The 13,994-nt window shown below is 34.3% G+C and overlaps 1 protein-coding gene across 1 annotated transcript; it reads left to right on the top strand.

The window, feature by feature from the left end:
• The first annotated feature begins 7,960 nt into the window (after positions 1 to 7,960).
• Positions 7,961 to 9,064, top strand: LOC118276361 (GS homeobox 1-like). The gene has a single exon (XM_035594636.2). It carries the CDS (start codon positions 7,988 to 7,990, stop codon positions 8,873 to 8,875), a length of 888 nt encoding a protein of 295 aa, XP_035450529.1. The 5' UTR covers positions 7,961 to 7,987; the 3' UTR covers positions 8,876 to 9,064.
• Positions 9,065 to 13,994: the final 4,930 nt, after the last annotated feature.

The raw sequence follows: 13,994 nt of genomic DNA, 5'->3' as shown, positions 1-13,994 counted from the left end.
TCAACAGCATAAAGAAGCCATATAATAGACCTTTTACCTATTACAAATGTACAAAACTGTCACTTAAGTAGCCAAAGACCAATAAATAAATAAAAAAAGCACTCAATCAAAGAAAGGACACAATAGGTTTCCAGCATAAAGCGCTGTAAAAAATCCCGTCGGCGCTGTACAAAGCGTAAAAGCGATTCATGTATTTATTGGTAAAAAGCACCTATTGTACAATAGCGAATAGCATTCGCGATTGCATTTTGTGGCGAGGTTTCAATTGTTGTTGCTTGGTGTAAGGCATAAACTTTATGTGGGGTAATAGCGGTGAATGAACGTTTGTTAGATCAAAGTATTAGGAGTTTGATTTATTTGAGAAAGTTAAAGATGAAGACTGATATAATGTTGATATAGTGCAGATATTATTGATCTATTTAAAAAACATAACTTAGCTTAAGGGGTGGACAATAACATAGGTAGGTTAATTATTATTGTTGATCGGCAGCATTACGATTGTACACGACGCGGCACGCGTAATGCTGCTCATGAATATGAAAGCATGGCTTGAAACTAGTCGAGTTCCTCGTCAAAACACTACGTGAGTAAGCCGATAACATAATAATTAATTTAGTATGTCTCACGAAAGTTACAATAAAATCAACATAGGTAGGAATATGACTTATTGACCTAAGTAATCGAAATTCATGATGATTGGCCGACTTGAATAAACTAACCAATCAGAGCTCTGATTGGCTCTCGTTTCAAATACGTAATCAAACCAATAATAGTACAGTTGACCACTATCGTTGGTATTCGTGAAAATTTGCCTTCGATTGATCTTATACATCATAACACTTTTTAGTAATTTATACACAACTTACACTTACATAATTAGATATTACAATTGTATAACCCATGATATGGTACTTATATTCAAATAAATTCTAAAAATACCATAAGACCTCTTATCCCTTGTACCACATCTGAATTCAATACTCAACGATTTGTCAACTTCAATTGCCACTTAGCAAGAAAATCTTTGTTCGTACTTTGTAGTGCAATTAATACGTGCCTTGAACACAAGTGTCGTGAGAATAAGAAGTAAAATACGCTACCGTTGAACTTCCATATATAATTGTTTAGTTAGAACTAAAATGTCGTGTTTAGAAGTTATTTTAATCCCTGTTAATTGTGTTTTAGATAAATCTAAGTTGACTTGGTAAAGAATTTGTGTAAGATTAGGGAATTAAAATGCATAAGAACTTCGTGTTAGTTAAACTATTTCTTTTTTCCTTTATTTTTTATAGTTACTTTAAACTTATTATACCTATCCAAGCTACACGGGTTACCCGGAGCTGCGGACTGTATAGCTTTCGGCCCAAAAAGGGTGGAACCACCAATCCACCCTGGGCAGTAAACTTCTGATACTCCCTCTCGCCTAGCAAATGCGGGAGGAGTTATAAGATGATTTTCACATGAAAGAAAAAAAGATAGATTTCACAAAATGATGATTATAAATTTTGATTTTACGTTCAAATTGTTTTGTAACAAATTAACAAATTCTATCCGAAACAATCAAAACCGCATATTAAATTACCATGATGGAGAAATTCAATATAATATTAATTTTCTTTCAATTATATTGATGGGAACTCTTACAATAAATCATGGGAGATAGGTAATGCTATAAATTTTAAGTCTTATGGTTTCAACTTTAAATAAGTTTGAATGGTTGTTGTTGTTGTCAAATAATTATTAAATTACTATCTTAATTTATGTTAACTTTATTTTGATTTCAAGTTTGTCAATAATAATTTATTATTAAGTATAAATTAATCTAAGTAAATAAATGATTCAAATACGACGTATTTAGACTTTGTTACACACCTGTGTGTTAATGGAAATGTCTTATTAAAACGTTATCCTACAATAATAAAAAAAACGTTGGAGTGTCGTGGGTGCCTGTGTAGTGCGTTTGCAAACATACAATTTCACATGCACATGACACTTATATCCGAAACAACAATTTGTGAATCACACAAAGAGTTGCTCCGTCCGGGAATCAAAACCGCTACACGTTGCGCGGCATCCCGATACACAGCCATCGCACCAACCGTGCAGTAATCAAAACCAAATTACATGTATCCTCCTTATTTATTCGCCAATATACTTTATTTAGAAAGCCATAGCTAAAACTAAGTTTAGTTGGTGCACAATAAAATGGCCGCTCCTAGGTTCAAAGCCAATAAAACTGCAGGGCAGCGGTGATTCGATCAGGCTACTCTCTCGGCACAACTTTACCCCGTTCTCTTTTAAAAAGGCTAGTTCAACGAAGTTAGTGCTTAGGTTCTAGTGCATTCATCCTGTTTATAATGTTACTACAGTATCGCTAAGACCAAAGATTTCACTTAATAATGTTCACGATGACTTGTTAATTTTTTAATTTATGTAAGTGCAGATATTATTGCGCTGTGTGCTTTTTATTAAATTTCACAATAGATTTTCAATTCTATTGGGGTTTATACATTAAAAACAGTAGTATTTTCTATAATTATGAATTTCTCTGTTACAAAATTCATATAAATATGCTTCTAAGCATTGTTTACATTCTAAATAAAAACATTTTTAAACAAAATATATTATTTTATTTTAAAATGGGTAAAAAAAAAGGCCTACCCTTTCTAATGTAACCCAATGACTCGTGTTCATTAATTTTTCGCTTTGATCTCAAAATTTACCATAGGAGGAGTGACTTTCGACTTTTTTTTTCAAATTACACCCCTCATGTTTTTCGATAAAAGCTATACGAAGTCAGATGTTTTAATTGTGTTTAATGGAACGGTGTATTACATTAAAGTTTGTTTTTAAACGTGGGGTTTTAAAAAGTTCCGTGATGAACGAATAGATATTTCGTGTCGATATTTTTTCCTTACTTTTATCTGAATATCGATATAATTGTAATCAAACTCGAATAACCTGTGTGTAGACAAATAAAAAAAATTAATATAAACTGGAAGTTAGGTTGCATTTGTACACTTATGTTAACATTCCTTAATTCTATGTCTGTATGTGATATAGAGTAACTTATGTGTCAAATAAAAAAATATAAACTCGCAGTAGTTGTTCCTCTATAAATCTACAGATATAGACACCCATTATCATTTTTTTGCACACAACTACTTACATTTTACTTTAATTTCAGCAGAAAATGCACACAATTCTCAACCTTACAAACTATTTCAAAGTTTACAACAACACTGTTGATCACATGAACCAACTTCCAGGCTTCAGTTTGAATCTAAACAAAATTACGTACAAGTTGGACGGGCCAGATGGATCACCGTCTTATCTACTGGCCCAACGCCTGCCTCATCAATCCTACCGCGTCTTGCGCTTATTATATCGTGTAAGTGTTGCTGCTAAACTAGGAATGTTCTGGAAAGACTTGGTATTCTACTGTCTGACTTTGTGCATTCTTTCTAGAAATATTTAAATATTATATTTGGTTAGGCAGTGTTACCATGTGTGAGGGATATGTTAATGAGGAGTTATCGGTATATCGGTATAATGATATTACATCATATCACATCAATAGCCACTACTGACCAAAAGACTCTTCTCACACGCTCGCTGCGGATTGGCAATTTGAAATGTATTGATCTTGTATTACTTTTTATCATATTTAAATAATAACAATGGAAATACTTTTCCTACTTGCACAGCAACATTTATGAGGTGATATAGGAATAATTTCCGTGTTGAAGCGAGCCAATGTTGTCAATTCATAATATACTTCACTCAATCAACTTACCAATCAGGGCTCTCTGTTAATCCTAAACCACGCTCATATTTTTTTTTCTATAGTCACTTAATTTACTTGAAAGTGTAATAAAACAAATGATATCGTTCATAGTTTTAACGAGCAAATAGAGCAACTAGAAGACAGACAGATATTTTTTTAATATGTATTGTACCTAATATTTCCTTTGATATTCAAAAGTACCTTGCCGGTTTATTTGAAATAAATAATTTTGACTTTGACTTTAACATATCTACTTTTTGTAAGACATCTAGTGCATTACCAGTTTACCATATCAGAGATAATATGAGAATAAAAATAACGAGATCAGTACCTGCAACAAACGATACCTTCACCATACATAAGGTACTTCTTATGGCAGTAAACGCCATGGATACAAAAAAGAGGCAATATCAATTGGTAACTTATACCAAATAAACTATGAAAAGGTAATATGAAAAGATACAAGTGCGTAAAAACTGAGTCAGCACTTCTCGCCGGCCACCGATACTAAAAGAAAGTGATACTAAGAAAAAAAGTCAGTAGTAACATTAAACTGCCCACGCCTTTATGTTCCTAAAGTCCACCACACATTCGCAATAGAAAAAAAAACTTTTGTCACAAACATTCGCAGCAACAAAAACGCATTGTCACATTAATGAACTTAAAAAGTACAATAGTCGCGAAAAATGAGATCAACACTACACGGGTACATGCCTAAGGTATTTAACCACATTACTTATAACCACCCACTAAAGATAAAACATTCCAAACTCACCCTAATGAAACAGAACTTAGAAGCTATAGTTAGTTGAGTGGGCTGCAAGATAAAATTGTCAGTAAATCGATACCTGTCCCGCAAACTTATCGGCAAGCACAATAGAGAAAGAATTACAATAGAATCGATACTCCATTCATAACCGTAGCTAAAAACATGAATGAACGTTTGAATGAGTGAATTTATGAATGAAGTGGACAAGTGTACCCCGTAGTGTGGCTCTCAGACGAACAGGCGACACCATTGTCAGACAATTTAAAAGCAATGTTCTTGGAATGACGCCATTTTAAAATTTTAACGGACAATGCGCAGGTGGTCATTAAATATCTCTTCCAAATTCATTTCCGTTGTGATTGCGTTTTAAATGAAGTGTTTCTTTGAATTGTGAGAGGATGGTTGAAATGAATGATGGTATCCGTTGTCTGCTAATGTAATTAGAAACGGGTTTTACTTAAGCTTCAAGTGTCTATTTAAAATAAATTAGCTAAAGTCATTGCCCTTTTTTATAAATAGCGGCGTTAATTACATTCTATTTCATTATTGGTTTTCGATTCGATGATCTAAATAAAAGTCTTAACTTAACAGACAACGTTAATTTCCACTAACTTTACTCGCAACTATTTTCGAACGGTTCGTGTGGGTTTAAGGGTGTTTTTCCATCAAAGATGTGCTATTCTACGTTGCTGTGGATGCGTTTGGCTTCCAACAATATTTGTTGGCACACATAGCTCAGCACTGGTGCAAACGCACTCAGCTATGTTTTTTTACTATCGATACATTTTATACTGAAGTTGCACATCTGCCTCCCACATCTTACTTGCACAGCTACATAGCACATTTTTGGTAGAAAAACATTCTTAATGGAGTTTATTTTAAAATTATACAAGCGAAATATTCTATTTATATCGTTTTAAAACATTTGTGCAGTTTGCATAGAAACGTTCATCCCCGTTTGACCTCTGCAAAGCTGAGTTCAGTACACAAAGCCTGGATGAAGCTTCAGGCGTGACGTCACAGTTTCATGGATGCCTAAACCGCATACGAGTCCACATGCTCGTTTATACGGATTTACGCTAGCGACACAGATGTTTTAGATAAATTCTGTTGAGAAGATTTCTACCAAACCTAATATATTTTACAAAATTCTTGTGTTTAAAACGCAAGACTTACTTCAAAATAACATATTACAGTAGATTTTATAAATCTACATAAATATGCTAATAAAGTATGCTAATAAAGTTTTTTTAGAGTTGTAGGCATGATTCTGAAATCAGAAAAGTTTCTTGGTTAATTGAATTGTCGGTTTCAATCTACCTACTTGTACATTTTATAAAAATAACCTAATAAGTAATCCGAATGTGTAATTGTAGGTACCGTTGTCTAAAATAGAAGCAGCGAGGTAGCTGGCTGGTTTGTTAAAAGCGGCTCAACTCTTTCAAACATCAAAGAGCTATCGATTTTAGACACAAATAAAATAATCGATGCGGAATTAACACGTATCAAACTCACTTCTGAGTATCAATAGTCGATGACGTCAAAACATCGTTACAAAACTTGTATTATTTGAAAACAGTTACCTAATTTACCATATTCTCCATTGTATAACTTCAACGAATTATCATTACCGTGTCATACGCCACCTGGTGTAAGTTTGACGTACACACAATTAGGAGGATACCCTCGCCTTTATTCGATAATAACCCTTTATATCTATCTGATTTGTGGGGGAGTTAGATCTGCAATGTTTCATACAAAATTCACATCTATTTCAATTACAACAAAGGATCAAAATACCTTGTAATTTTTCGCAGGATCAGATACGCAGTAACCAAGTGATGTTTGCCCAAACATTGTTATTTTTGTCCCATTGTCTGGCTGACGCGATTCCGTGATCGAATTCAGTGCCGTCAGATTTTTGTAACAAAAGAACAAAAATGTGTTGCAAAAAATATTTGCTGATGATACTAACTGATTGGTAGTCGTGTGTATCTTTGCTACTTTTTTCTTCTACTGCCTTAGGCCCGGACGCATCCCTTTACCTCTTGAGATGTGATTCTCTCTTGATTTCGTTGCTCCTCAAAAGACAATAACCCAGGAAACAGCCGTCGGCTTTTGTTTAATTTTCGTCGTTTGAACCCTTTGAGATATTTGCAAAATTAATTGTCAAGTCTTTCGTAATTCTATTGTGATACGAGGAAACTTTAAGACGTCGCGTTGTGAACAAATTGTTTGCTTTATTCTTGACTATCTGAATAGATAACGTTTATCAAGTACTACTAGACCAAGAGGTAGCACGAGTACCACTCAGAACCTCACTGGAGCCTCTAAATTAGTTTTTAACAGGATTTTCGCAGAACTATTGAAGGTCTTCCAAAAAATCTAAGTACTGGAACACTTAACTTAAAGGGACGATAATTTATACGTTTTAAGATTCCAGACAAAATATAATAACGTTACATTACCGTTGAGAGCAAACTTTTAATGTTTACTTACATCAAAAAATCCCATCTGAAACCACTTATGCACACAAAAGAAAATGTTACTTTACAAATTAATAGTGACATGATAATAACATGAATTGGTTCACAATTATAATGCTACCGAATATTAGGGTGCTTTTAATATTTCATAAACTAGTTTGGCCTGGGTACGTAGGGCGGGGCCTTACAATGCCCTCCCTATTGGCAGGGCTTCTTTTGCAAGGATCACGCGTGCACCATAAGGATTCAATTATGGGGTATTCATATTTAATTAATATGGTGCGTTGTAGTGCACTTGTATAGTTTTGATCGTTGATTTTATGTTGCTGAGATTTAAATTTTTGAATTTGTAAAAATTGCAGTGTTACGAAATATAAGAACATTGTGTGATTATTAGGAGCGATTAACTTAACATAATTATGTAGTTCAATTCAAATTCTAAAATATGAATTTCATTCAACAACAGCTCAACCAGTTTCTTTAAAAATATGCCATTAACACTTACTTCGTCTTTAAAATATTTTACAAATTCTCAAGTCGCTCAAGATAGGTACTATATAAATATAACAGTTGCATCTCCTTCGAACGCCTGAATAATTTAATAATAAAAACTCAACGTACACATCACACACATGCATACAAAACAGTAACCAAATTGGATTTAATGAGACAGATATTAGGGATGTTTCGTCCTATACAAAATTATTCATAGCTACTAAAATGCTCCATTCAATTTTTTTCCCCAACTAACACTGGGGTTGACGTCTCACCGACAAAGGGGTGGGCCGGGCCAAATAATTGCCAAAACGCTTCGAGAACCATTGTGTACATTTTACAATAGGGTGCACTAAGTGGGGGTAGTTTTTGTAATTGTTACTTTTAGCAGAGACGCACCCCATAGTCAGTAGTGAACCGGAGTTGGAAGCGCGAGCTACACACATCAACATGTCTCGGTCGTTCTTGGTCGACGCTCTGATCAGTGATACGAAAGATTGCAAGAAAAATGAACTATCTAGTGAACCTATACACCCGTACGCGTTGATCGGTCATCATTTAGATCCGCGTTCCAAGTACTTACCCTACCCTTACCCGGGGAACTTGAACCACCTGCTGAACATTGGCCTTCATCAGCAACGGTCGCCTGATTTGTTCAGGCCATTCCTGGAGCAACTCAACTTTCGCTACCCATTGATGCATCAGCTGCCTCGCCCAGATTTCTATGAAGCACAGCCTGAACATAAGCCATTCGAAGGATATTTGAAAACTGAAGAACAGGAGCCTGTTAACTTTGTGAACAGGAGGAAGAAGTCCGTCTCCCCGTACTTACACCATCCATACAAGGTTGCCACGTCTCCATCAAAGAGTCAAGGACAACGGTCACCGTCGCTGTCAAGTGAAAGTAGGAATGGAACACCTAGCCCGCCGCTGGGTCACCCAGAGGAACTATTACCTGGCTACTCAAAGGACTTGAAACGCGTACCTCTAAAAGAGGACTCTAGCAAGAGGATCAGAACAGCCTTCACGGGAACTCAGCTGCTGGAATTAGAACGAGAATTCTCCATGAACATGTATCTATCAAGATTGAGGAGAATCGAGATCGCTTCTCGTCTGAAGCTGTCTGAGAAGCAGGTGAAGATTTGGTTCCAGAACCGCCGCGTTAAGTTGAAGAAGGAAGAGTCTCCGATGAGCTCTGACCCTCGCTCCAAGAAGTGCTGCTGTGCGAAGAGTTCATGCACGTCAAAGGACCAGGAGTCGTGTGATCAGGAACAAATTGATGTAGGAAGTGATCAGGACAATAGTTACGAAGCTCAGAATCTTTCCCAATATTCTTGAGCAGTGAAATAATACTGTGAACACAATGGACGTTGTACTTAATATTTATCAAAGGTTTAGGATATAATCCAAGGCAATTTTACGCCTTATGTATCAAGATTTTATGGTTGTTAATAGATTGACTGACAATATAATAGTTTTAAGAAAAGTTGTGTGCGTGTGATCATCAGATTCTGAAGTGCCAATGTAATTAAGTGCTGTTACAAAGCTTGAAATTGTTTTTAAAGTAATTTTAATAAGCGATTTACTTTATGAAGCGTATTATAATTGATATCAAATTAATGATTGGAAAATTGACTTTAAATAATTTTCTACACTTTAACATATTCAGTTTACTTTCATTAAAACTATCTTAAAACAAAATTTTATTTGTAATTAAAATTAAATTAGAACTTGCTGAATTTAAACTAAATAATGTAAACTCATATTCTTGTAAAATATTTGTATATAGTTTTTAATGTAAATAATAATTTATGAACTACTAAATATTTGGTATAAAAGCGAAAATATATTTTGATAAAACTTTACAATTTGTTAAGGTATAATAAAATTGTACGAACTGAAATTAATTGGCTTTTATGTTTATTTAACCCAATTTAAACTATAGTGTTACACATTAATATGTAATTGAAATATCATGAGTTTGGAAAAGTTTCATTACATAGTTTCAATACTGATTTAAAAATAGTTTTCACTAATGGAGACAGTAGAGATGAGGTATGTATGTAATAAATTTAAATTAACTTTTTTTGGTTATCTAATGAATCATACAGTTTTGAGCTCTGCACTGATACTGAGAATATCGAAAATCGACAAATTCAAAAAGGAACTACTTGATGAGATCGAATTCCATGTCAGTTGTCATTAAAAATAAATATTTGAATTACACAACAAACTTCTTAAGAAATTAAATAATTCATTAAATGGTAAGTAAAAAATAAATGTAACGTTTTCGTAGCAACCGTAGCGACTCGTAGCCGCCGTAAAGTCGGGTTTGTAGCAAAAGTATTATGTCCGACTGACTTTAAGAACATCCATACATCCATAAGAGTTCCGTCGGATTAACATTTAGGTAATTTGTGCAACTTTGGTGACGTTAAAATATTTATTAGTTATGTTAAAAAGCAGATGTATTTTAAATGTATAATTAATTTATCAATGACTATATTTCGTTCTATGGTTTCATCTGCATGGATTTCAAAAGATGATTCTGAGTCGATTCGGTCCGGAACCAGCGGAGATATGGGAGAATATTTAGCAGTTAAATGATAAGTATAATGTACCTTATTTTTAACGGAATTATGTCCTTAACATTTCGAATATATATATTATTATATATTCATAACCATTTCATTAGTAACGATGAATAAACATTTTCAAATTCAGTTAAATATAAATCGATCCATAAAATATATTGTAAATTTATTGAAAGTAGCGCATAATCTACACTTTTCCTTTTGCTACGCATATTTATTATTTTTTTTTTATTTTCAACTATGGTATATGTCAAAATTAAATTCAATAAAGTAGGAATGTCATGCAAGGGCAAATAGTGATTTCATTAAGGGCAGAGAATTTGAAGAGCTGCAAAGAATTTAGGGGACACATTTATATGCGGACCTCTAATAATGCAGTCGTCCCTACTAGGCGGAATTCTAGTACTGTAGTGTATTTTTAATTAATTTTAATATTATGTCAACCATATTAAACTGGTAATAAAGAGGAACTCTGAGTTTTTATCGATAAACGAATCATCATACTTTGTGTAGACGGACGATTCTGATCACATAAGTCGTTTGCTTGTTTGCCTCCCGTAATATGACATAATTACAAAAACATAACATTTTTTTAATCCTTACATAATAATTTACTTGGTATAAAGCAGTCTGTTTAGTAAAATATTAAATCTATAAACATGAATTGTGGTCTTTAGTCTCGCTAAAGCTCGAAAAGGACTGGACGGATTTGGCTAATGTTGGTGTTAAATTATTTGTGGAAGGTTTAAAAGGTGAGAAAAAGAAATGTTTGAGGCGGTACAAAGTTTGCTGGGTCAGCTAGTTTTAACATAAAAATAATTAAATAGTCTATGAATATTAATCGGTTTTGATCACAAACATGTTGGGAATTATTAATATTCTTTTGCTACAAAATAAGGTTTATTTTTAGGAAGATTGAGGAACTGTTTTATTCTCAACTACTCAAAATACACTTGTGACCCCTCGAATAACAAGTATTTACAAATGACTGCAATATACATATACTGCCAAACCGACCCAAACAATTTACAGTAAATTACCGTTAAACTAAACCCGACCCAGTGTATAAAGTAATGCACTAATTAATTATTGTGTTAACCATATATTACCATATGTTAAGCCACTTTTAATTAAATATCGTAATAGTATTGAAAACCTCACATTTTATAGTAACCACAGAACCACAATTAAACTGAACGATTCAGTGTATTAAAGTGCTTGTAATAATATATCTAGGCACTTAAGTATATAGTTATTTTGGTAGTGGTGGGTGATATCAAACGTGGTTACTTAGAATAAATTTTCAAACCCAATCCTGCTAGGTGTACAAAAACGTTAAGTCTTTGACTGCAAATAGCAGACTGTTGAAGACAAATCCTCCGGAGGCGGGATCCACATGGTGTCTCCCATACCGTTTGACGTCTTAATGGTGTAAGCCGGTAAACGAGCTGACGTATCACCGGCGATTAATTACCTTATGGTAATTAATCGCCGCCGCTCATGGATACACGAAACACCAGAGACGACACAAGTGCGTTGCCGACTTTTTGGGGTTAGAAATTTAAGGGTTGTTGGGGAATCAGGAATTGCGAATATTGGGAAAGGGGAGTAATTCGGCCTCGGGTAACCTCACTCACAAAACGAAACACAACGCAAGCGTTGTTTCAAATCGGTTTTCTGCGAGGCCGTGGTATCTATTTATACGTAAATATTCTGAGTGAGAATCGAAGCCAAAGACACGTTGCGTAACATTCGATTACCCAGCCACTGCATGCAGACAGTAGTAATAAACAATATTCTACATTTTGAGCCCTGTCGTTTTTTGTGGTGAAAATCATTCAACGTCTTCTCTCGTGTTCGGTGTCAGACTATTACTGACTAAAAACCATCCCGTTCCTACTCCTGCTTTTCGAACCAGTGCCATAGCCTGCGGACTATCCATTAGGTAGTCCGCAGACCGTCTAAGGTCAATAATTATTCTCAACAAAATCACAACCCCCAAAAGAGTAGTTAATTAAACATTACGTATCATAAATCATGTTACCCAGATAAAAGTTAAGTCCAAAAATAACATTTAAAAGCCAAAATATAATGAACACTGAAATTAATGAACTTAAATGTGTCTCGCGAAGGTAATTCTAAATGTAAAACTCGTATAATTACATCCAGCCAGCACTTATTAACGTTGGGGTTACAAACATAAGATAAATAAGACTTTGTTGAAGTTAAAATGTTGAACATTTTTGATGTTTTACCTTTTTTAAATAAATGTAATTAGCGTGGTAGATGTAAGTATTTTTTTTGTTATAAGGCAGTAAGCGAGTGGACGGATCAATTCTGATGGTACGCAATCGTCGCCGCTCATGGATATTCGAAACACCAGAAGCATTACAACTATTACAAGTACTTTGCGGACCTTTTAGGGGTTAGGAATTTAAGGGTTGTGACGTCTTATGGCTGATATGATGATGATGATGACAAAAAACACTAAGGGTCGGTTCATATCCGCACGGAACATGCGTCGCGTATCATCGGTCGCGTAACACCAGAAGAGACAAATGTATAGAAAAACAATTGACCGTTACACTCAACCTATGATACGTTGACTTCATAGTATTCGAGTATCCTAAGTTGTTGGTTTCATAACCAAATAACAGCTATTTACATGTTAACTAGCAATTGGTATCGAGTCAATGAATATTTACATCGTAATTGACTTCACAAAACAATAGCACTGAAATACAATAGCGTTGGAAATGAATGCGAGATAAATGTACACAGATTAATCTTAGGTTACTTGAAATTGATACTTGTATTTTCAAGTTTAGGATAGGCCAATCGGCGATTGTATTGTCACGCCGTCTATTACCAAACGGGTAGGCAGAGGTACACATTATGACACGTAGTGCCACTAGTACATTGTACAACCACTTTATATCATATGTGTTATAAGTCTCATGCAATAGGGGGTGAGCCTATTGCCATATATTGGCCCTAATTCTGGACTCCGTGTTTTTAGAAAAATCTAAAAAAGCCCAGTGTTACGCATAATCCGGGAATTGTACATAACACAATTTTATTATAACTTTAGTGAGACATAATACATTAATTATTATGTGATCGGCTTACTTACGTACCTGTTTGACGAGGAACTGAAATAGTTTCAAGCCATACTAGATCCTCATATTCATGAGCAGCATTCTGCGACACACAACGCAGTGACGTCAGACATTGGCGGCGATTGTTGCTCTGCTCTGAGTAGCATAGAGGTTATAACAATGTTATAATAAGATTTACATTTCTATAATACAGTTAAAATTTTCCATCAAGGGATTGTTTGTACAAAATCCCAGCCAAAACTTATTATTGTCGCAAGACGTATCAAATTTACAGTAACAAAAAAAATCCATCACAAAACTAGTTATAACTATTCAAAATTGTTTTTAAACAGAACACCTGTACTGGTAAACTTATTTAATTTAACCCAAAAACAAGGTGAAACAAAGAATTTAAGACCCTGTGCCCATTTCGATACAAAACAAATTAATTCAGGCAAGTCATTTGTAGTTTGTATCTGTCGACTAGTTCGTCATTAGTTTTCCAACAGAAATAATCAAAGTTCCGTTGCCTTCTTGTTTTAGTTAACAGCACATCAAGCTATCCTAAATTTCCAAGAAGTTTTAATGGATTTTCAACCTTATCTCCTGGCAATGAAGTTGAAATTTGATTGAAGATGTTTTTCATTTTGGGGTGCTATAGTGAAGCGAGTAGGGTTTAGAATGAACAGTTTGTTGTTTCGATGTTAAATTGTTATTTTAATGGAAGGACCCATCTACTAATACCTAAAATAGTAAATAATTATT

This window comes from Spodoptera frugiperda, chromosome 31 (assembly GCF_023101765.2).
Source record: "Spodoptera frugiperda isolate SF20-4 chromosome 31, AGI-APGP_CSIRO_Sfru_2.0, whole genome shotgun sequence".
Lineage (NCBI taxonomy): Eukaryota > Metazoa > Arthropoda > Insecta > Lepidoptera > Noctuidae > Spodoptera > Spodoptera frugiperda.
This window is presented reverse-complemented; position numbering and strand designations above follow the sequence as displayed.